General features: G+C 38.4%; 1 protein-coding gene across 9 annotated transcripts in view; it reads left to right on the top strand.

The window, feature by feature from the left end:
* The window catches only part of LOC128526242 (zinc finger protein 239-like), a 50,410-nt gene extending 24,423 nt beyond the window's left edge, over positions 1-25,987 (top strand). The window contains exons 1-5 of one of the 9 annotated variants that reach the window (XR_008360790.1): positions 7,840-8,395; positions 10,946-11,089; positions 12,653-12,739; positions 15,397-16,543; positions 17,215-17,644. Coding sequence is in view for 7 of the 9 variants with exons in the window: in XM_053497888.1 (XP_053353863.1) it covers positions 4,456-5,339; positions 15,516-16,493 (1,862 nt within the window). In the remaining 2 variants the exon portion in view is untranslated. Of the gene's footprint in view, positions 1-4,215; positions 6,089-6,159; positions 6,331-7,839; positions 8,396-10,945; positions 11,090-12,652; positions 12,740-15,396; positions 16,924-17,214; positions 20,079-22,962; positions 23,123-23,516; positions 23,604-24,297 lie in introns of those variants that run through there. The other 8 variants (XM_053497879.1, XM_053497883.1, XM_053497885.1 and 5 more) reach the window with 8 other exon arrangements.
* Positions 25,988-26,200: the final 213 nt, after the last annotated feature.

Below are 26,200 nucleotides of genomic sequence, written 5' to 3'. Positions count from 1 at the left end.
CATCTGCCAAATGCCTAAATGTAAATGTAAATGCATAAGCATATCCGATAACACAGTTGCAATCGAAGCAAAAGGCGGTCTAATGAAATATTAAGCCTTTTAAAAAAATAAATAAATAAAATATTAAGTTGATTAAAGCGTACAGCTCATGAAACTTCAAAATCCAGTATGTGGGTCACTGACGGATAAGACTTTTTAATAGGCCAATTTTAAAATACCAAAAATATGGATATGTTTGGCCATTTTCTAAACATTTGGAATGTAGTGTACACATGCCTTTATAAAGAAAAGTAAAAAAATTGTCATTTTAGTGTTTTTACACTTAAGTTAATAAAACATAGCCTTAAAAAAGTAATCTGGGGCGACCGCAATATATCTCAGAATTCACATTTTTATGTATCATTAAGACTAGTTGAACTCATATCAGTAAGTAGATAAACTGATGAAGAAAGATAAACTTTAGTGCCCTTTCATTTTATGAAAACCATTATTTCACAAGTTTATTCTATAATATCAGAGTCTTCCTCATTATCCAGTTAAAATAAATGTTTATCCCTATAAAAGGAATGGAAAATGGCTGAATTTAGGAAAAAAAAGATAAAATATACAAATAATTATACTTAAACAATTAACTTTATGTATATAATTGATGTATAGAATATGAAAACTACAAATATAGGACATATATCTATCATTTAAAACATTTAGCAGTGGTCGCCCCACATGATACTCGGTCGCCCCATATGATGTTTTCAAGTTCACTCAAGTATAACAGGCTAACGGTTAGCCTCAGAAACCAAACTAGCTTCTTCTAGTGACAAAGCACTATCAAATTTATCATCAAAATATAGATTTGTGGAAAAAAATTATAATTCACAGTTTTGGGGTGGTCGCCCCACATGATGACTAAAAGTGCCTACGACATTACAGCAGTTAAAAAACAGCTTTTTCTTACTATATGAGAGAGACTGATTTACTATACAGTTGTTTCCAGGGGGTCTTCACTTGTGTCTGGCTGATGCAGTATCCCATCCTTGAGATGTTTTTTAAAATAAAGGTTCCAAAATTGTGGTTTGTTGATGGTCACCCCGGATGAAATAGATAGAATCAACATAATTCGGACAACATTCGTTTGTATATCATGATAGAAATATATGAGCAAATGCTTTATAGTTTTGTCAATGGATGTAAAACATGTTTAAAATTATGCCAACTAGGAAAAGGGATATATTTAAGTTGATTTAAAGTGTTTTTAAACTAGTTGTCCTAACTAAAGTCAAGGCCGGACGGTCGCCCCATATGGTGTTTTGGCACTTCGGATAGCAGAAAAATGATGAAAAATTAAAAAATTTGGAAAAGTTAGAGTGGTTTAGTAGGTAAAGAAGGTATAACAAGTAGATGAGAAATTTTTATGTATTTTTTAGTTTTTTCTGCAAAATAAAATTAACCCGGACAGAAAAAGGGGGCGTCACGTCATTGACCCATATCAAAATATTACAATGTTTTTCTAAATCATTATATTTTAAATATTACATTTTTCTTGTCATTTAATGATCTGCTGTGTATGATGTAATAAAAATACATTCCTGCCTCTAAGTGTGATTGATAAGTAATCTTGGTTCCCTTTGTAGAACTTCTAAAATGCCTTGGGTCCCAGACAATTGACTTTTAAGGCAACTAGTGCACCCCTGGGACATGAAATCTACCTCCTTTGGATGCTGCTGCCTTTAACTATTATTTTTATTATAATTTGATTGATATGAAGTTATGACTGAACATCGTCAACATGGCCTTTAGATTCCAAACCTGTCCCTGTTTATCTATTTTAGTTTAATTATTTACTGCTAATCAACTCCCCCTTTTTGTCAGCAGGAAGCCTATAAATACAATCGTATGCTAAAGTTTAGGCAGCCCTTAATAAATAACAGATTTTTTTGTAATTTTTTCTTATTGAAAAGATGTTAACACAGTCTTTCTTGGAAATGGAAAAAATGCACAATATTTTCAGCAAACATTGATGCATAGTTACTTTTTATGTTATAAATTAAACAAAGATAAAAAAAAAAAAAACAAGTCCCATTATAGAAGCCATCCTATTTCCAGCTTCAGCTTTTTTACAGACGGTGTGATGTTTGCTTTCAGAATTTGCTGGTATTTAGTGGAATCCATTCTTCCCTCCACCCTTGCAATGTTTCCTGTGCGACTTGCTGCAACACAACCCCAAAGCACGATAGATCCACCCAAATGCTTAATAGTTACAAGGTGTTCTTTTAAATTAAATGCTGCTCCTTTATTTTCTGCTAACATGGCCTTTGCTAATTGTGGCCAAAGAGTTCTATTTTAACTTCATCAGTTCACAGCACTTGTTTCCAGAATGCATCAGACGTCTGTACTATAGATGTTCTGTTGCATATTTCTGACGTTGGATTTTATGATGGGGATGCAGGTAAGGGTTTCTTTAGCTGACTCTTACCAGAAGGTCTTGTCAGTGCAAGCATCACTGCACAGTGGAACGGTCCACCACCACTCCTGAGTCTGCTAAATCTCCCTGCAGACTTTTGCAGTCAAATGGGGGTTTTGATTTGTCTTTCTGTCCAGCATACAAGCAGTTCTTTATGATAGTTTTCTTGGTCTTCCGGAGCTCATCTTGACCTCCACAGTTCCCCTGAACTGCCATCTCTTAAGTACATTTCTCACAGTGGAAACTGCAAGCTGACAATGCTTTGCAATCTTTTTGTAGGCTTCTCCTGCATTGTGGGCATCAATAACTTTAATTTTCAGAATCTTACACAGCTGCTTAGAGGAACCCATGGTTGTTGAGTGTCTGCAAGTGTGTGCACAAGGTTTGAAGAGTAAAAGTCTTTGTAAAGATTTGAAATTGGCATTAACTAATGACAGCTGTTGCCATGCATCAGATCTAATGAGCTGATTAAGGTCTGAAACCTTAAAAAAAAGAATCTGAAACTCTGGAACTCTTGGGCCATGTCCAGACGTAGCTGGGTATTCTTAAAAACTGAGTTTTTAAAAATAATTCCGTCCACATGAACTACGTTTAAAAAATATCTTTGTCCACATAAAAACGCAAAACAGTAGAAATGCGCTTTGTAGAAATCCGACGGGTCTCGTCCAAAACAGCAGTCACTGTCTGCGGGGTCTGTGTCGTCAGAGTTTTGTACAGTATGTAGCAGCAGTGAGCTTAGTAGTACATTCAGGCACCTCGGTTCATTAACATAATGTGTAACTGCATGTATGTATGCGCATGTAAAAAGACCAGTACGCAACATTACCACAGTCTCTAGTTTACTGTACGTACATCCACCATTGCAAAAAATATCCTCATAAACAAAGCTGACATCAAATAAAGAAGACTGTATATCATCGCCACAAGGTGACGTTACAACAAGCCAAAATCTCCTGTACACGCAACACCACTGAAAACAGAGTTTTGGGTAATCTTCACTTTGAACGAAGTTTTCCAAAAGCTCTGTTTTCAATGACCAAAATGGCGTTTGCGTGTGGACGAAAGGTGAAAATTGCAGTGAAAAATCTTTGTTTTAAAAAAAATTACCCGGCTATGTGTGGACATGGCCTTAGAGTGCCCAAACTTTTGCACAGTGCCATCATGATGTTTTTATTTATTATTTTTGTTCAATTTATGGCGTAGTAACTATGCATCGATGTTTGCTAAAAAATATTGTGCATTTTTTCTGGTTCCAAGAGAGACTGTGTTAACATTTACATTTAGATTTACATTTAGGCATTTGGCAGACGCTCTTATCCAGAGTGACTTACATTTTTTATCTCATTACACATCTAAGCAGTTGAGGGTTAAGGGCCTTGCTCAAGGGCCCAACAGTGGCAACTTGGTGGTTGTGGGGTTTGAACCTGGGATCTTCCGAACCGTAGTCCAATGCCTTAACCACTGAGCTACCCCTGGCCCCAACATTTTTTCAATAAAAAAAAATCACCAAAATCTGTTAATCAAGGATTGCCTAAACGTTTGCATAAGACCAAATGCTGTTTAAAACTTTCCTCCAGATGCATGCGCTGCTTTTCAGACTGACAAGGTTTTTGTGTAAGCTCTGAATTTCATTTTGTACATTTCTCAAGGGTTATTTGGTAAAATAATGGAGTTATTGATTTTTCTGTTACCAGTGAGTGGTATCCTGTCTTCTGCAGTCCGTTTTCCTTCATGTGTTATATTTCCTTCCACAGGAACTCTAGCTTTGGAGAAGTCAGAGGAGATTGAATTAGAAATTTTGGATCCCACAGAAAGCAGTACTCACCACAGTTCATCTGGGCCTTTCCACACCAACACCTCTCACAGACTCTTGCAAAACCAAACTCATCAGTCAGCACACTGTGAGAACAGTTTCAGTAAAACAAGAAATCTCGAAAACTGCCAGCAGCTTCACACAAAACAAAAGCTGTATCAGTGCTTAAACTGTGGGAAAGGTTTCAATCGAGAAAAATCACTGCGAGTGCACCAATGTGTTCACACTGGGGAGAAACCCTATTACTGTCAAGAGTGTGGAAAGAGTTTTAGTGTGTTGAGCTCCTTCCAACAACACCAGCGCATTCACACTGGGGAGAAGCCGTATCAGTGCTCAGAGTGTGGCAAGAGTTTTACTGTGAGTGGTAATCTTGAAAGACACCAACGAATTCACACTGGGGAGAAGCCATATCGGTGTTTAGAGTGTGGGATGCGGTTCACACAAAGTGGTACTCTCCAACAACACCAGCGTGTTCACACAGGAGAGACACCGTATCAGTGCTTAGATTGTGGCAAACGTTTTACACAAAGAGGTTCTCTCCATCAGCACCAGCGCATTCACACTGGAGAGAAGCCATATCAGTGCTTACAGTGCGGGAAGGGTTTCACTGAGAGCGGTAATCTTGAAAAACACCAACGAATTCACACAGGAGAGAAGCCATATCAGTGTTTAAACTGTGGAAAGCGTTTTACACAAAGCGGTACTCTCCAACAACACCAGCGTGTTCACACAGGAGAGAAGCCGTATCAGTGCTCGGAGTGCGGGAGGAGTTTTACTGAGAGTCGTGATCTCATAAAACACCAGGGCATTCATACAGGAGAAAAGCCGTATCATTGCTCACAGTGTGGAAAAAGTTTTACTGTAAACAGTAGTCTCCAAAGACACCAACTAATTCACACAGGAGAGAAGCCGTATCAGTGCTTGGACTGTGGAAAACGTTTCACCCAAAGATGTACCCTCCAACAACACCAGCGCGTTCACACTAGTAAGAAACCATACTGTTCAGAGTGTGGAAAGAGTTTTAGGACACACACAACTTTTCAGCAGCACAAACTCATTCACACAGTAAAGGATGTGGACTTGCAACTGTTCTCCTCAGAACAGGGACACAGGAAAGATTTTTGAAGTGGCGAAACAGATTATTACAAAATGTCCTAAATTTTAAACTTGTACAACCATGCTTGAGGCACTTCTTGTTATGTGGGTTTAACTCTCTAAAAATCATGATAGCGCACTGAGATTTATGAAGCTGTGGGTAGTAAATGCTGGTCGCCACAGGCCTACATGATCAACCATCATCATCAGACATGATCTAACTCTCACTCTGACTGAGGTCTGGTATGGGGCCAATCACCATCTAAACAACAAGCAAGTATCCATTACAGTATGTTAATTTAATATCTACACATTCCTGGTATACTGTATATACATTGTCAAAAGATACTGAAAAGTATCACCCAAGTTCCTCCTCCTCCAAAATAAAAACATAGTTCTAATGTGTCTTCCTGCTGATCCACTCTGATCTCTGTTCTTTTATCCTGACCTGGGCCTATCTCAGGATCTTGTCTTTAAGCAGAGCAATGCGAAAACTCATTAAGTAAAATGTCTACTTATAAATATTTGAGCTGAGAAATGAGACTGAAACATGAGACGAGACCTGACTCCTGCCCGTCAGTCCAGCAAGTCCTCCTCTTCTTTTACATTTAGCACTTTATGCCAAATTAAGTCTTCCAAATTAAAACAATGAAGTACTATTTGAAATTTGAGAGAAACATGTTGACTGTTGAATTAAATACATGCAGAATTGAATTTAATATGAATTGAATCTACTTGCATTATCATCTTTGTGAAAAAAAAGTTTTGTTGTTTCCATTTCCTCTTTCAGACTTTAACCCAACTGAAATGCTGTAGCGGGACCTTAAGAGAAAGCCTAAGCCAGTCCCCAAAAACCTTGTTCTTTTGGCCTCATTTTTATGAAATGAATAATCCTGCAGTAAAAAAAAAAGTTACATCTTCTTGTTCATCTGAGGTTGTATTTGCCTAATACTGAGACCTGCTATGATCCAGGTGATTTTTATTGTGTTTTTACACACACTCAAAAAAAAAAAAAAACAGAATTAAAAGAGTAGGCACTAACCTTTGTGACTGTAGGTTTATAAATTGTAGAAGTGAGATGTTGATGGACTGGGTAATTTAAAATGAACAGTAATGATCTAAACTGTGATTAACCGATATGTTCCTCAGGGCATGATAAGTACCTGAACAGGATGGTAAGTAATGTGGTGACATCATGCAAGTTTAGGAATCAATATTTTCAGTATAAAGCTTAATAAATCTACACAAGGACCATCCTCTGCGGCATGGTGGCTTAGTTAACGCTATCGCCTTGCACCTCCAGGGCCTGGGTAAAATTCCTGGCCAGGTTTGATTCCTGGCTCTGTGTGCATGGATTTTGCATGTTCTCCCTGTGTTAAGTGGGTCTCCTCCCCCATAATCTTAGCAAGGCTGAGGCTTGTTTTTGCAGCACACTAAAGGGGAGTTCGCCAGAGCAAAAATTACAGCAAACGTCTCACAGAACAGAACTTAAAGCCATGCATCAGATCAGTCTGAAATAACTAACAGACACACGGTGATTACTTTTACTACAAACATTAAGGTAAGCGAACTGAGTGGCAAATGTTATAATATTAATACTAACTTTTTATACATGCTAATAATACATAAATACAATATATACAACTTTCAAGGTAGCTTATGCAGACATACTATAATGTAAAATGCAAATGTATTTCCCTTCATCTGTCTCTCCGGGTCTCTCCTGGTACGTTTACACTGTCAGTTAAATGTGACCCAACTCCGATTTTTTGCTCATGTGACGCATGGGATATGTTCTATGTCCATGTAAACAGGAAAAAAACACATACATTCAGATATTTTAAGATCGGTTTTAGGCCTCCTTCAGATATGTGCTAATGTAATTGTCGTGTAAACAGACAGATGCGCAATGTTTCAGATGGTATGGCAAGTGTAAACACTTAAATCGGATAAGGGTCATAGTTGAAAGAACGTGTAAACAGACGGTCAAAAACATCAGATATACTGTAGGCAACAAATCAGAATTGGGCATCGAGACCTGCAGTGTAAGCGAGGCTTCTGTGACTGATGTGTTCCCTATGAATGCCTGGTTCTACTGATGTATGGGTTGTACAGGAAAGTGCACCTGGCCAAAAGCTTAAATATGCTCACTGCCCATAAGAAACAGACACACAAACAGCTTTTCAGACACAGATCTTCAAACACATTGTGTGCGTGCATTTGTGCAGTGAACACAACAAGCAATAAATCTTTTTTTTTATTAATCTTAAAGCTTAACAATTCAGACCTTGTTCTTTCTTAGAATCAAAATTTTATAAAAACCAATAACATTTTTTTTTTTTAATAATCACACTCTAAAGCTAAAACACTCTAAATTAATCTCTTGTTCCTTCTGGTGGTCGATTTCATTTAAATGAATTAAAAAAACTCCACTTTGGTGGCATGGTCGCTTAGTGGTTAGCACTATTGCCTTGTACAGCCAGGTCCTGGCTTTGATTCCAATGTTTGGTCTGTGTACATGGATTATCTTTGTGAAAAAAAAAGTTTTGTTGTTTCCATTTCCTTCTAGAACATAGTGCAGTAGTTCTTCCTTTGCATGGTGGATTTCCTCCTACAGTCCAAAGACTAGGCTAATTGGCGTTCCAAATTCACTGTATGGTATGAATGTTGACCGGAGGTCCTACCACGGCTGTACAAAATGGGAATTAATTTGCCATTTGCCTCCACTGTCCCTAGTTTAAATACAGAGGTTCCTAGACTGATTGACTTTTGTGTATGAAGTCCCATGCAAGTGCACTAATGCTTCAGTAGGTGTCGCTGTAAATGTTTTGTTTACATTCCTCCACACATTCCCAGAAGCAGAAGAAGCCGTGCTGCAGTGTTGCTGATTGATGAGCTGAGCTCTCCGACTCTACTAATCATCTTTACATTCCAATATTTCTGACAGGGTTTTACCCCCACAGTTCCATCTGATCCGTTGTGGGTGTATTTGAGGTGGTTAACTGCGTTCTGCTGTAAAGCTCAAGGTAAGTTACACTCGGCTAACAGTGGCTCAGTCCTAAATGGGCTTCTACTTCCTATGCTAGTGCGCTACACAGGCTGGAACATAGTGCTGTTTACCTCACACACTCTGTAGGGCACTAGAACATAGTGCTGTTTACCTCACACACTCTGTAGGGCACTAGAACATAGTGCTGTTTACCTCACACACACTCTGTAGGGCACTAGAACATAGTGCTGTTTACCTCACACACTCTGTAGGACACTAGAACATAGTGCTGTTTACCTCACACACTCTGTAGGGCACTAGAACATAGTGCGGTTTACCTCACACACTCTGTAGGGCACTAGAACATAGTGCAGTTTACCTCACACACTCTGTAGGGCACTAGAACATGGTGCAGTTTACCTCACACACACTCTGTAGGGCACTAGAACATGGTGCTGTTTACCTCACACACACTCTGTAGGGCACTAGAACATGGTGCTGTTTACCTCACACACACTCTGTAGGGCACTAGAACATGGTGCTGTTTACCTCACACACACTCTGTAGGGCACTAGAACATAGTGCTGTTTACCTCACACACACTCTGTAGGGCACTAGAACATGGTGCTGTTTACCTCACACACACTCTGTAGGGCACTAGAACATGGTGCTGTTTACCTCACACACACTCTGTAGGGCACTAGAACATAGTGCTGTTTACCTCACACACACTCTGTAGGGCACTAGAACATAGTGCTGTTTACCTCACACACACTCTGTAGGGCACTAGAACATAGTGCTGTTTACCTCACACACACTCTGTAGGACACTAGAACATAGTGCTGTTTACCTTACACACACTTTGTAGGGCACTAGAACATAGTGCTGTTTACCTCACACACTCTTTAGGGCACTAGATGTACAATTATTCAAAATTTATGCTGAAACTTCACAGAGTATGGAGTTAATTGTTTGTTTTTTAGATAAATGGTTGGTATTATTATTCATTCTTTTAAATCGTGTATTATATTTTGTGTTTAAAAATATTTTAAAACAACCAGTAAAACTCTCAGAACCCAAACCTAATTTTGAAATCCCGATTGTTGTTGTTGTTGGGTTTTTTTTTTCGTATTATTTTTTTAAGTACAAAATGTGAATACAACAATATTGACATTAATTAGTATACAAAAATAGGCTTAGCACAGTAGAACCATATTCAATCCAGATAAAACGTTCCAAGACACATAAAACATTAAATGAAATAAAATACTAACATAAAGAAGATATAATTACAACAAATGATACATTGCAAACCACTTCAACAATTTCAGTGCATTTTGATTTTTAAAACACTTGGAGCAAGATTCTGAAAATGAAGGCATTGGTCCTGCGAGCGCGCACACACACACACACACACACACAGTGTGCCCACTGCGCATATCCAGCCATTCCATGTAACACTACACGGACGCCTACAGCACTTGGTTTAAGGTTAGTGTTGCAGTGCTAAAGCAGTACCGGGATGTGCCTGTGCTATTCTCTCTTAATCAAGTTTGTTAGCCTTTGAGTGTCTTATTAATATAAATGTGCTCAATAAATAAACACAATAAACAAATATTGTAATGTCTCTGTAAATATTCACATGCATTTCCCTCTTTGGAGAATACTGTCACTCCATGCACTTTACCGCACTCTGTACTGTAAATGTATTTAAATGCTAATTATTTTTATTATCTGTTCAGTTATGACCGTTCATACTATAATCCCTTCCGTTGTTTGTGGTTAATGCCGTAAATGTGTTATTTTGTGTGGAGGGTGGATCTCATTGATTTTGCTCACGTCTTACACAGACAATCATTTTTAATATGAAAATGTGATAAATTGGAAGTGTGACGAGAGAGTGTAAGCAACTGTTTTTTGTTTTTTTTTTTACTTTTGTACGAGCGTGTGAAGCTGAGTGATTACGTGATTCTCACGTTCAGTGTGAGAGAGTTGTCAGCTCTGTGTATCATATATTAAATCACTAAAACTCATTAAAATTGGCCAAATTGACCAGATTGTGTAAATTTATAAAAGGCTAGGTTTTAAATGACTTTACAATTTTAAAGAAAATATTGAACGAATAATTAAAATATATGAAGATTATATAAGTGGAGAAGGCTGATATTCTAGCGTTCTAGTGGACAATTTAAAATACTTTTATTTAAATAATAAATGGTTAGTCATTACCATTGTTTATTTTAATTAAATTCAGTTTATTTGTATAGCACAAAGAAAAACAATTTTTTAATTTTTCTAAATTGAAAAGTATGTATATTTTTTGCTTAATCTATTTGTTTCTAATGATGATTAGTACAGGAGATGATGATGGTGAGGAAAAACCTCTTGTGCAAAAAAGACGAAGAAACTCTGAGAGGAACTGGACTCAAAAGGGAACCCGTCCTGATTAGGCTGATACCAGTGTCCAGGGACAGAACTATGTACAGCTGCTGTGTAGCTCTGAATTTAACAGCGAAATTAAACTGTCATTAAATTTATTTGTTTCAAATATTGAACCATTGAGCATTTATGCTTCTGTCTTCTTCAGGTAAGGGCTGTCTCCTCCTCTTTCCTACATGTCTTCCTACCTCTGCAAAAACACCAAGAGATCCAACTAGGATGAATTCAGTTAAGATTAAATGTGAGAGCTTGGAATCTACAGAGATCTCCAGTACTCACCAAATATCGTCAGGTACGTCTCACACAAACACAGCAACATTCACCGCTGCTCACAGTCTGGAAATTTTAATGTAAAGCATGTTCTCAAATGAGTTTCCTCGAAAGCTTGGTCTTATAGGAAAGACTATAAAATATACTTGATGTGAGGGAAGTCTATACTGTAAACCGGGCTTGATGTAAGCTTAAGGCAGGTTTAGTTGAACTGCAACTTTATATAAACACTGCAGCATACTGCATACTGTATTAATAGCCAAATTCTACATTCATTGTAAAAACACATTCTCAATTTCACCCGAGACGCTCATAAAGCTTCTGCAGTCCCAATGAACTACTTTGGGTTTGTATATATTTTAAAGATACAGTAAACTTGGTACAAATTTAACTGCTGAAATCTGATCAGGAAAGTGTTCAAATTTTGCTCAATTCACTTTAAATTTAAAAGATAGTTATTTCAGGCTATTATGCTTTTTTGGGCTCCAAAATACCCCTTTAATAACATGATTATCACCAAAAGTATAAGTAGCCTAATGTCAGGTAATATGCAGTAGTAAGCCTAATATGGTATTTCCACCATATTTTATTGTAGTCATCGGACCCCAAATGGTCTATATACAGTATACATGCCCGGTCCGTCCTTTTATAAGTACATATGAACCCATATTTTTTTGCATTTGTTATTTATTGTAAATATGCACTTCTGGTTAGATCAGCTATTTGTATTTTATTGCCTTTTTCCATGAATTTGATTTAATCTTTATGTGCATTCCTCAAGTATTTAAGAAATTATGGCCAGTTTGCCAGTTTTTACACGTTGGTTCAATTTACATCTTGGATTGCATGCATAATTTGTTCAAGGTGTGCTTGTATATCAAAGCACTCGTATATCAAAGCAAGTTTCCCCTATAAGAAATAATGGAAACTCTGAAAATTCGTTCCACAACCCAAAAATATGCATATAAATATAATTAATACAAAATGTAAAGTAAAAATAAAAAAAAATAATTTGTATTTTAAGTTTGAAAAGAGTTCTGGGCTAATTCTTCACCATTCTTAGCATCATTGATACCCCATGTATCTACTTGCACAGGTGTCTTTATGAATGCTAATGACCTCAAACAGGTGCTACTAATTTAGAATCATGAGCAGCTGAGTGTAGCTGGACTATTTAAAAGCAAAATAACAGGTCTTTGAGGGTCAGAAAATTGGCTGATAAGCAAGTGATCAAACACTGACACAGTATTTCACAAATAAATTGTTTAAAAAATCATACAATGTGATTTCCGGATTTCTAAGTAATATATATATATATATATATATATATATATATATATATATATGAAAACTGAAGTATTGTGACTTTTGCATATCGTTACCCCTCTAATTTGAGATGAGTAAGATGATATGCCACTAATAAAATTTCCCTCCAGAATGCAGAAATGTTTGTATCATTTGAATTTCAGTTCATACATTTCTCTAAATTTATTTGTTTAATAAAATGACTGAACCACAGATATTTCTGTTGATAGTGAGGGCTGTACTCTAGTCTGTTGTTTATATTTTATATTTCCCCGCACAGGAGCTACAATGATGGTGAATTTGGACAAGATTAAATGTGAGAATGTGGAACCCACAGGGAGCTCCAGTACTCACAGACTATCATTTGGTACTTCTTACAGTAACACCTCTTACATATGGAAACAGATTTCTGTAAAAAATAAATAAATAAATAAAAGAACCAAAATGAATACATACATTTTTTTTTTTTTTAAATAACTGCGAACATAAACTTAAAAGCAAAAAATTATTCTTTCCCCCAGCTTTTTGTCTTGTTAAGTCTACAGAATTCCCTGTCATCCGGTTATTCCCTCCAGTTATGATATCCAACTACCAAACAAATGTTGGACTTATAAATGTGAACACTTTCCTGCACAGCAAAGTGCATTCTGGAGTTAAGGTGTAAATTGTAAGAATATAATGAAGGTTAAAAGCGGTTCCGAAGCTATTTTATATTTTTGTTTTCAGAGCGGTCCTCAGACAGAACAAACAGTTCCATAGTGGTACCACAACTAGAACAAACACCTCAAGGGCTGGAGGTGGGATTATCATGACTACCATGACTTCCATGACTAACTAAAAGTTTGTGACCCCCATCTTTATAAAATCGACTCTATATGCAGTGGGCAGCTCAAATGCATTTTAGTAATGATGAAGCCAGGAGACTGGCAATTGCTGCTAGCGTTTTTTTTATTTGTTTTTTCTTCCCTCATTACTTCTAGTGTTTCTTTGAATGTAGAGATGGACATGTACATTAATGACATGACTCTCTAGTCCATAAAAAGACAGTTTGCTATTGGACCTGCTCTGAACTGGTGCTAGCACCAGAAATTAGCTTCCACCTGGTACACTTTGGTAGAAATTATTATTATTATTATTATTATTATTATTATTAGAGCCACAAATCAAGATAGGACCAAGTAAATATTTTTGTTTAGCAAGGAATTGCCAGTTTCTCTTAGTCTTAGTATTGACACCAAGATCATTCCTCACTAGGCTGAAGTCATGTGCTGTCAACCTATCTCTGTTGTAAATTTTTACAGACCAAGACACTTTCTTTTACAAAGCAGAGGCTGATCTTTCAGAAACTTCAGAAACTGGTGGTAAATGGGCTCTGGTACTGCCATTACGCTTTAAAGAAAACAGCTGGGAAAAAAGGAAACAGATTTTATCTTGGCCTTAGCTGCCCACTAATCCTTTGGGAATCAAAATGATGGAATTGTGTATGAAATGGGAAAAATGTGTATTTTAAATAGACCCTAACCCAGATCATCAACTGATAGTTACCCTCAGTAAAACCAACCTGCTCTTTATCTCAAGTGGTCCATGGCCTTGATCTCCCTGAACAACACTAGAAAATCAGCTGTCATTTTCCTCACACATTGCTAACCTTAGTCGAACCTTGTTATTTTAAGATGGGCTACAGCAACTCGCTCCTGGCAGGTCTGCCACTGTGCAACGTTCATCCTCTGATTCGTCCTCTGACTTTCAGCTGATCCAGAAATTGGCTGCATGACTATTATTTTTTTTTTTGCCTTTCTAAGCTCTCCCACACTACTCGCGTCTCCGTTCCCTCCACTGGATTCTTGTAGCTGCCAGATTCAAAACACTGATGCTTGCGTACAAATATAAAAAAAAAAAAAAATGCCCAGTGCTCTCTAATCTCAAAGCTATTATTACACTCCACACTGCACATTCCGGCCTAATACTGAACCCCATCTCCCATCCTCTGTGTCTTGCTGTACCCCATCATCCCTCCCAGACCCATACTCTCTGATACTTTTCCTGACTCTTTTCCTTATCCATGGACCTCCCATGCTTTCTGTCATCTAAACCAAGTATGATTTCTTGCCCTACCTCTTGGCTATCTGATGTACAAAAATCTACAATTTGTACATAAATTGAAGAAGTTCAGAGAGAAGATGTAAGAAATGACAGATTGATGCAAATCTTTTCTCTTAATGTGCTTGTCTATATAAATTCTTGTGTGTTACTTCTGCTAAAACTACCTTCTACTAGGAAAAGCTGGAAGCTTCTATACTTGATTTTGCAAGTTCCACAATATCTTCTTTTCAGTACAGTTTCGGGACCCTCTCCCACTCTACTAGCACAATTTTTCAACCTGACAACTGAATTCCAAGGCTTAAAAAAACACTGTACATTCCCGCTGATCCTTAAGCACTGCTTGACTGATCCCACCATCTCTCAGGGATCGAGAAAGACCTACATTGAGACCGTTTTCTCTCCTGGCTCCTAGGTGGTAGAATAAACTAACTTTCATCAAGATGTCCATATAACCGAGTCACTGGCAATCTTTAAGCAATGCCTCAACCTGTTTTTTAGGTATTTGGGTTAAATCCCCCATCCCACCTTTAAACACAAACACAAAATCTTTCCCAACAGGGTTTGACTGATAGTACTTATAGTTAAAGTAACTTGGTGTTATATTTAAGGTTATATTGAATGATGAAGACTTAAAAGCACTTTTGTTAATTGCTTTGGATAAGAGCTTCTGCCAAATGCTTACATGTAAATGAAGTTTTGACGTAGTGTGAAGGATCTCAGTATTGGCATAAGGCAGGTTTAGTTGGACTAAAACTTCATTTAAACACAAAAGCAGCTTTGGGATGTTCACCTTCATGGGTGATCAGATTAGTTTATAAATGTGTCAACAGTTATTTGTTAACATTGATGAAGTCATTGCTTTTTTTGTTGCCAGTGAGTCATACTCTTTTTTTCATTCATACGTCATATTTCTCTTCACAGCAACTCCAGCTATGGTGAAGTCAGAGGAGATTAAATCAGAAATTCTGGATCCCACAGAGAGCTCCAGTAACCACCACCGTTCATCTGGTCCTCTCCACACTAACACCTCTGAGACTGAGACAGGACAAAAGCCGCATCAGTGCTCAAACTGTGGGAATAGTTTCAATCAAGAGGAATCTCTGCGAGTGCACCATTGTGTTCGCACTGGGGAGAAACCCTATTACTGTCAAGAGTGTGGAAAGAGTTTTAGTGTGTTGAGCAAATTTCAGCAACATCGGCGCATTCACACTGGGGAGAAGCCGTATCAGTGCTCAGAGTGTGGCAAGAGTTTTGTCGTGAGTCATGATCTCATAAAACATGAGCGTATTCACACAGGAGAGAAGCCGTATCAGTGCTTAGACTGTGGAAAGCGTTTTACTCAACGCGGTACTCTTCAACAACACCAGCGTGTTCACACAGGGGAGAAGCCGTATCGGTGCTCGGAGTGTGGTAAGAGTTTTTCTGTAAGTAGTAATCTCCAGAGCCACCAACGAATCCATACAGGAGAGAAGCCATATCAGTGCTTAGACTGTGGAATGAGTTTTACCCGAAAAGGCACGCTCCAAAAACACCAGCGCATTCACACAGGAGAGAGGCCGTATCAATGCTTAGATTGTGGAAAGCGTTTTACCCAGAGCAGTACTCTCCAACAACACCAGCGCATTCACACAGGAGAGAGGCCCTATCAGTGCTCAGAGTGTGGGAAGGGTTTTACCGTGGGTCATGACCTCATAAAACACCAGCGCATTCACACAGGAGAGAAGCCGTATCGGTGCTTAGACTGTGGAAAGAGTTTTACCCGAAGTGGTACTCTTTTACAGCACCAACGCATTCACACAGGAGAGAAGCCATATCAGTGCTTACAGTGTTGGAAGAGATTTGCAGAGGGTCGTGATCTCAGAAAACACCAGCGCGTACACACTGGAGAGAAGCCGTATCAGTGCTCACACTGTGGCAAGAGTTTTACTGAGAGCAGTAATCTCCAAAAACACCAGCGTGTTCACACTAGCGAGAAACCACCTTCAGCAGCACGAACTCAGTCACCCAGTAAAGGATGAGGACATGCTACAGTTTCCCTCAGAACAGGGCCACAGGAAGGATAATATAAGTGAGGAAACTCATAAAAGTGATTATTATAAAATGTCTCATATGTAAATCTTGTACAGCCATGCATAAAGAACTTCATGAAACATGAACTTAATGGTTTAATCAAGTCAAGTCAAATAGGCTTTTATTGTCAACTCTAACGGAGCCAGCTAGCTAACTAAAAGACCTATTTAGCTGACTAGCAAATATGAGACAGATTTACATTGTTTTTAAGTTAAATTAAAACTACTGCTATACAAAAAAGAGCTACAGAGTGACAAACACGACGACATAACACGTTTCAGTACTTCTGTAGTAATGAGGTACGAGTTGGGTAGTGGGAGGAGAAACAGGAAACATTTGACATTCCTGAGTAGCAGCAATGATTTAAAAATATTGTAAAAAAAAATTGCAAAAAGATAAATTCACATTTTATACAAACCTAAATAATTCTTTTGACTATGTAAAGCTGCTTTGCGGCAATGAAAATTGCTAAAAGCGCTATACAAATAAAATTGAATTGAATTGAATTAAATATTGTGCAATATAATGCAAAGAGAGAAGATCAGGTAGGTCGGTATGAACAAATTATGAGATGGTTGTAGATCAGAGTGTTTGTGCATGTATGTTAATCAGTTCAGTCCTGATGTTATTTAGATCGTCTGAATTATTTGTGTGTGTGTGTTTTATCAGTCCAGTCCCTTTGTATTGAGGAGACGGATGGCTTGTGGGTAAAAACTGTTCCATAACCTGGATGTGTGTGCCCGAATGCTTCGGTACCTTTTCCCGGATGACAGGAGGGTGAAGAGTGAGTGAGAAGGGTGTGTCCGATCAGTCACAATGCTGGTGACTTTGCGGATGCAGCATGTGGTGTATATGTCTTCAATAGAGGGGAGAGAGACCCCGATGATCTTGTTAGCTCTCCTCACTCTCTGATGTTTGGTCTTGCAGTCCGATATGGCACAATTCCTGAACCAGAAAGTGATGCAGCTGCTCAAGATGCTCTCGATTGTCCCTCTAGAGAAGGTGGTGAGGATCGGTGGTGGAAGCTGGGCCCTCCTCAGCCTTCTCAGGAAGAAAAGACGTTGTTGGGCTTTCTTGTGCAGAGAGCTGGTGTTAAGGGACCAGGAATCATGGTCAGATACACATATTGTGTAAGACCTCGCAATAAAAAACATGCCCCATCTCAGGGCTGATATTTTTATTTTCCCGCTCTTTATGGTACCAGCAATTTGTATTTGCTTTTACTGAACTATGTTCTCTCTCTTTCTTGCCATTGCACTGTGAGTTGGTCAATTACATTGTATTGTGCAAGGTTGCCAGCTAATACTGATACCCTACGATTTATTAATTGCATATTTAATATTCTTTTTTAAGGCTTTATTATATTATTGAACATCTTAAATGTTGTTTCATTTCATGTAAAACAAGTGTTTACCATGGACAATAAATTCTTTAAGCAATACATAAAAATGGAATTATATTTGGCTGCCCTTTTTTTTGTTGGTCAGAAAACATTCTGTCCATGATACCTACAGCCTGAACTAAACCCCCAACTAAAATACCAACCTCATCTCAGCCAGACTGTGGTCTCTCTCTCTCTCTCTCTCTCTCTCTCTCAACTCACTCGCTCACTCATTGTCTATACAGCTTAATCCTGTATACCGGGTCACAGGGGCCTGGAGCCTATCCCAGGAGACTTGGGGCACAAGGTGGAGTACATCCTGGACAGTGTTACTGCCCATGTTTAAAATTCAAGTTAGTGTCGCAAAGGAGCTTTACAGAATCAAAAGAAACTTATGGAAAGGTGCATGAAATGTGTATAAATCAAAATGATCAGATAGTCCCTGATGAGCAAGCTGAGTGCGATGGTGGCAAGGAAAACCCCCTGAGATGGCAACAGGAATAAACCTTGAGAGGAACCAGACTCAACCAGAAACCCATTCTCATTTGCGTGATTTCTTAGTTTTGTATCTAAGGCTTCAATAACGAACTGGACTCCATATTAACTTGAACTGAGAATATTTGGGTAATAATGGATAAATGGAGCCAGAAGGAAACAGACATGAGGGCTCCCAGGAACGTAAAGCAAACAGTAACTCCACCATTAACAAACATGAGTGATCAATGAGAGTGGGGAAAGCAACATCTAAACATACCAGTTCATCATAATACTCATAATATGATCCCCCAGATCTGCTCCTTTAATATATAATCACATAGTCTTTTACTGTAATACATGATGGAACAGAAAGCTTACTTCTAGTTACATGTGGTCCTAGTAGCAGAACTTCTGTCTTGTCAGGGTTAAGCAGAAGGAAGTTAATTAACATCCAGTCTCTTATGTCCTTTACACATTGCTTAACTTTTTAAATCTTTTTTTCAAGTGGCTTTGCTGAGACCTATAACTGTGTCATCAGCATAACAGTGAAAACTAATTCCATAAATCCAACGGTAAAAATAATAAACATAATAAAGTCTAGGGATAAATAAACAATCACAACCAAAACTTAATCTAAATGTTATGAAATGCACAAGAGAAACACAAAATTAAAGAGTCAGCAAAAAGATGACGTGTTACACAACAGAACCACTCCTGAGACTCACTGCCCACAGAGTCACCAATTAACAATTAATTATAGGATAGGCCAATCAGGATCATCCACCCTCTCCCCAGTAGGGTCTGGTGAAATCTCAGGGTCGTCACAACTTCTAATAAATATTAGATGTAGCGCCATACTATCGTCACTTCAAATACTATACTGTATACTAAAAGACATTAATATTTTTTATTGCAAAATTAAATAAGTATTTTATCAGACACAAAATAGCACATTTGTTATATAGGTAGGAAGGTAGCAGGGAGACAGGAGCCATAGTGCAGATATGGCAGACATCTAAGACATTTAAAGATGAATAAATACATATTTATTTCGATTCTGAACAATCAAAAACAATGAGGCGGTCGTTTTGCACCAAGGTGAAGTTCTGTTTGTAACACTAGAGCAGAAGAAGTGACGGGTACAAGAAAAAATACTTATATACAGTATATATAGCTCTGAAAAAAATGGGGAGCACTGCAATTTATTCCAGAAAACTTTTGGAATGGCATTAAGAGGAAGATGGAGGGTCACAAACCATTAATCAAAGCTGAACAGCAATCCAAAAAAATGGATGTGATGGCCATCCTCATAATTTTACAAGAAGTTGAAGCCTTCCTAGTCTCACTATCATTCAAAGTTTAGTTATGTACTGCAATGGAAGACTGATATTTATTGCTTAAACCATTATGTACATCACTTGTACTTCAAATCCAATTTAATATCACTAATCCTTCAGTAGGTGTCGCTGTGAGCGTTTCGGTCTCGTTCCTCCACACATTCCCAGAAGCAGAAGAAGCCGTGCTGCAGTGTTGCTGATTGATGAGCTGAGCTCTCCGACTCTACTAATCATCTTTACATTCCAATATTTCTGACAGGGTTTTACCCCCACAGTTCCATCTGATCCGTTGTGGGTGTATTTGAGGTGGTTAACTGCGTTCTGCTGTAAAGCTCAAGGTAAGTTACACTCGGCTAACAGTGGCTCAGTCCTAAATGGGCTTCTACTTCCTATGCTAGTGCGCTACACAGGCTGGAACATAGTGCTGTTTACCTCACACACTCTGTAGGGCACTAGAACATAGTGCTGTTTACCTCACACACACTCTGTAGGGCACTAGAACATAGTGCTGTTTACCCCACACACTCTGTAGGGCAGTAGAACATAGTGCTGTTTACCTCACACACTAACCCTAGAACATAGTGCTGTTTACCTCACACACACTCTGTAGGGCAGTAGAACATAGTGCTGTTTACCTCACACACTCTGTAGGGCACTAGAACATAGTGCTGTTTACCTCACACACACTCTGTAGGGCACTAGAACATAGTGCTGTTTACCTCACACACTCTGTAGGGCACTAGAACATAGTGCTGTTTACCTCACACACACTCTGTAGGGCACTAGAACATAGTGCTGTTTACCTCACACACTCTGTAGGGCACTAGAACATAGTGCTGTTTACCTCACACACTAACCCTAGAACATAGTGCTGTTTACCTCACACACACTCTGTAGGGCAGTAGAACATAGTGCTGTTTACCTCACACACTCTGTAGGGCACTAGAACCTAGTGCTGTTTACCTCACACACACTCTGTAGGGCACTAGAACATAGTGCTGTTTACGTCACACACACTCTGTAGGGCACTAGAACATAGTGCTGTTTACCTCACACACACTCTGTAGGGCACTAGAACATAGTGCTGTTTACCTCACACACACTCTGTAGGGCACTAGAACATAGTGCTGTTTACCTCACACACACTCTGTAGGGCACTAGAACATAGTGCTGTTTACCTCACACACACTCTGTAGGGCACTAGAACATAATGCTGTTTACCTCACACACACTCTGTAGGGCACTAGAACATAGTGCTGTTTACCTCACACACACTCTGTAGGGCACTAGAACATACTTACCTCACACACACTCTGTAGGGCACTAGAACATAGTGCTGTTTACCTCACACACTCTGTAGGACACTAGAACATAGTGCTGTTTACCTCACACACACTCTGTAGGGCACTAGAACATAGTGCTGTTTACCTCACACACTCTGTAGGACACTAGATCATAGTGCTGTTTACCTCACACACACTCTGTAGGGCACTAGAACATAGTGCTGTTTACCTCACACACACTCTGTAGGGCACTAGAACATAGTGCTGTTTACCTCACACACACTCTGTAGGGCACTAGAACATAGTGCTGTTTACATCACACACTCTGTAGGGCACTAGAACATAGTGCTGTTTACCTCACACACACTGTAGTGCACTAGAACATAGTGCTGTTTACCTCACACACACTCTGTAGGGCACTAGAACATAGTGCTGTTTACCTCACACATACTCTGTAGGGCACTAGAACATAGTGCTGTTTACCTCACACACTCTGTAGGGCACTAGAACATAGTGCTGTTTACCTCACACACACTCTGTAGGGCACTAGAACATAGTGCTGTTTACCTCACACACTCTGTAGGGCACTAGAACATAGTGCTGTTTAATTGGGCGGCGTGCCACAGTATACTATATGTGTAACATTAGATATACACTACCGTTCAAAAGTTTTAGAACACTTTCTAACTCCATGATGGTTCCTGATGTTTATTTTTTTCTACATTGTAAAGGAATGCTGAAGGCGTCAAAAAAATGCATTAATCTCCTTTGAACAGTTAATGGTGAGATGTTTCTGCTACTTCTGCTCTGTAAAGACTTCATAACGCCTCTAATCTCAGGTGCTGTTAATTGGTCATTTTTCAGGCTGTTAACTCTAAATGAACTTCTGGTCTGAGACAGAGGTAGGTTTTGGTCTCGCCCTCCTGGGACGGCCTTCATGGGAGCCAGTCTCATTATGGTGCTTGACGGATTTTGCAAATGCACTTGACAATACTGTTCTTGTGAGGACTATTACAGAAAGGCTGACCTCTGTGTCTTAAAATAACTATTAACTGTTGTTTTTGTTGTTGTTACATAATTACCTAATCCCATATGTGTTATTTTATAGTTTTGAAATCCCCAGTATTTTTTTAGAATGTAGAAAATAAATCACTAAACAAAATCAAAGAAATTTGCAGGTGTTCTAAAACTTTTGAACGGTAGTGTATAATATTTATAATTATTAAATAGAAGTCTCTTAATTTGTCAACTTGACGCTATAAATATCAGCAGTATATACAGTATAGCTCCTCCAGTTTATTTAATTTAATTTCTAATTTAACATTTTCTTAAATAATAATTATTTAATTACTAGATTTTCTATTGTTTCACAATCTGTCCAATTTGTCCAGGTTTAATGACCTACACAATAAGCAGTAAAGAAACTACCACCTTTCAATTCAATTAAATACAGTTTTACTTGTATAGCACTTCTATGAATGCACATTGTCTCAAAGAAGATTTAATACAGAAATTAAATTTCTGTATAACAGTTATACATTTTAGCTTTATCAGTTTGTCAGACAGACAGAGACAACCGAGGTGATGGCATGAGGAAGAAAACTTGACTTAAAATGGAAGCCGTCCTCATTAAAGTGATACCAGATCAGCTCCTCAGTGTCCAGGGACAGAACCGACAGTGCAGACTTGGGTGATGTTTGTGTATTTTACTCCATGGTTTGTTGTAGACCAAAGTTTTACTTTAGTTTAGTCTGAGATTTAACTGTTCATGGATTGTTTTGTTTCTTAATCTAAAAAGCAGCAGCCATTCTTCTTTCTTTGTCCATGTTGGATATGCTCACCTTGTGTAGCTCTGAATTTCGCAGATTATTAAACTGTTATTAAATTTGTTTGTTGAAAATATTAAACTTTAAAGCCTTTATGCTTCTTTCTACTTCAGGTAAGGGTTGTCCTGTCTCCTCCTGATGTTATCTTTCCTACATGCCTTATATTTACCTCTGCAAGAACATCAAGAGATCCAACTAGGATGAACTCACACGGGATTAAATGTGAGAGTTTGGAACCTACAGAGATCTCCAGTACTCACCAAATATCATCAGGTACGTCCCACACAAACACAACAACATTCACCGCTGCTCACAGTCAAAGCAGTTTTACTGAAACCTAGATCTAAATTCAACTCCATTATATCAGGGAATAAATGTTATAGAAAAGACTGTGTAAAATATACTTGCTGTAAGAAAAGTCTGCACTGTAATGTAGTCTGATTTAAACGTAAGGCAGGTGTAGTTGGACAGGCTTTGGTTTGGACAACTTTTTTCCCCTCAATGAATGAGATCATCATTTAAAAACTGCATTTTGTATTAAGTGTGACAAATATCCAAATTAATAATAATAATAATAATAATCAGGAAGGGGCAAATGCTTTTTCTCAGCACCTTCTGTTACTGTGATTTTTCTGCTGCTGGTCATATTTTATTTTTCTTTCCACAGGAGCTCCAATAATCATGAGTCCAGATGAGATTAAATGTGACAATGTGGAAGCCACAGAGAGCTCCAGTAATCACCAACTATTGTCTGGTACTTCATACAGTAACACCTCTCACATATGGAAACAGATTTCTGTAAAAAAAAAAAAAATACTGATTAGGATTCGACCAAAATCAATATATTAAAAAATAAATAAATAAATAGTTTTAAACAAATAAAAAAACTAACTTTAAATGCAAAAATGTCACTTTACAAATAAGTATAATTTTCTCCACATTTTTTCTTGTTAAGCCTATACAGGGTTAGTGAAAATGAACTCTGCAATATTTAATATCTATAAAACTTGTAGTATCACTGGAGCGCCACCCCATGGTGCATCACCCCATTTTGCTTCTACTGTGCATGTGTGAATGGAGACCAGCATTTTTCAGAATATTGGCTGGGATGACGCAAATGCGACCCATGAAGAAAACCTTTTGACTTCATGTGCAGGATCTCAGGATGCAGGTTTAGTTCGACTGAAGGTTAATTTAAACACAACTGCAGATTTGGGATTTTCACATTCCTGAGGCATTAAGTACAGTAGCATTTTTTCTCTGTACACTGTAGGAAGACATGGCGCAGTGGCTGGTCCAGATCAGTGGCTTCAACAAACCAGTATTAGTTGTGGTCATGTTCCTAACCCTAGCTTTAAATTTCAGTTTATGAATGTATTAATGATTATTTGGTAAAAATAATGGCGTCATTAATTTTGGTTTTTTTTGGTTATATTTTGCCTCCACAGGAGCTCCAGCTTGGTTGAAGTCAGAGGAGATTGAATTAGAAATTCTGGATCCCACAGAGGGCACCAGAGAGGACAGGACAGGACAAAAGCTGTATCAGTGCTCAAACTGTGGGAAAGGTTTTCCTCAAGAGAAATATCTCCAAATGCACCAGTGTCTTCACACTGGAGAGAAACCCTATTACTGTCAAGAGTGTGGAAAGAGTTTTAGTGTTCTGAGCAAATTCCAACTACATGAGCGCATTCACACTGGGGAGAAGCCGTATCAGTGCTCAGAGTGTGGCAAGAGTTTTGCACAAAAAGGAAATCTGCTAAAGCATGAGCGTGTTCACACAGGAGAGAAGCCGTATCAGTGCTTAGCCTGTGGAAAGCGTTTTACCCAAAGTGGTAATCTCCAAGAACATCAGCGCGTTCACACAGGAGAGAAGCCGTATCAGTGCTCTGAGTGCGGGAAGAGTTTCTCTGTGAGCAATAATCTCCAGAGCCACCAACGAATCCACACAGGAGAGAAGCCGTATCAGTGCTTAGACTGTGGAATGAGTTTTAACAGAAAAGGCACGCTCCAAAAACACCAGCGCATTCACACAGGAGAGAAGCCGTATCAGTGCTTAAATTGTGGAAAAAGTTTTACCCGGAGCACTACTCTCTTACAGCACCAACTTATTCACACAGGTGAGAAGCCACATCAGTGCTCAGAGTGTGGGAAAAGTTTTACCGTGGGTCATGACCTCAGAAAACACCAGCGCATTCACACAGGAGAGAAGCCGTATCAGTGCTTAGACTGTGGGAAGCGTTTTACGCGGAGCGGTAATCTCATACAGCACCAACGCATTCACACAGGAGAGAAGCCGTATCAGTGCTTACAGTGTTGGAAGAGATTTGCAGAGGGTCGTGATCTCAGAAAACACCAGCGCATACACACTGGAGAGAAGCCGTATCAGTGCTCACACTGTGGCAAGAGTTTTACTGATAGCAGCAATCTTCAAAAACACCAGCGTGTTCACACTAGCGAGAAACCACCTAGTCATTCAGACAGTAAAGGATGAGGACATGCTACCTCAGATTGACTCGACACCTGGCATGGAATAAAGATTCATGCTGCCCCTGAACAGCATGAACTCAGTCCATAGGTGTTTTGAGAGCTTTTATCTAAACAGTTTAACAAATAGTTTTATCTAAATCAGAGGGTTTGTCTGGATTAGTAAACAGATCTATTGTTTTGGATGCACGACCTGTATCCAAAAAAATAGACACAAAGCTTCTTTAGATTTATTTGGAAGAATAAACATTGACACTCTGGTTATCTTTGTGTAATATTTGAATTTGTTTGATGTGAATCTTTTAAGTGGGACAAATATGTGCAAAGAAATCAGAAAGGGGAATATACTTTTTCTCAGCACTACTGTATGTATTAAAAAATAAAAACAAATAAATATATTAATTATTAATGTTTGACAGGGAAGTTTAAATACCATTTCTATAACATCTAATATTATTTATGAAAGTTCAGTTCAGCCTTTATGCGTAACATATACATAACTGCAGAGTGAAATTCTTTATTCTTCACATAGCCCAGCTTTATACTAGTCAGCTATTTTAGGACCAGCCATCCATATATAGTCACCATATATAATTAAATTATTTGTCACATGTCCCTTACAGCACAGTGAAATGATTTTTTATTTTTTCCATATCCCAGTTAGGAAGCTGAGGTCAGAGTACTGGGTAAGCCTTCCGATCAGTTACCCAGTAACCCACAGTCTTAGTAGAATGAGCCACCACTACTCTAAATATAAAGGGAGACTGCACCAGCTGGGAATCGAACCTGGTTCACGAGAATTGGAATCTGGCATGATACCATTACACCGCTGGAGTGTCATTTATTTAAAACAAGAGTGATAAAGAA

The sequence above is a fragment of the Clarias gariepinus genome, chromosome 6 (assembly GCF_024256425.1).
Source record: "Clarias gariepinus isolate MV-2021 ecotype Netherlands chromosome 6, CGAR_prim_01v2, whole genome shotgun sequence".
In the NCBI taxonomy this organism is placed as follows: domain Eukaryota; kingdom Metazoa; phylum Chordata; class Actinopteri; order Siluriformes; family Clariidae; genus Clarias; species Clarias gariepinus.
The sequence above is the reverse complement of the archived record's forward strand: the minus strand, read 5'-3'. Positions and strand labels throughout refer to the sequence as shown.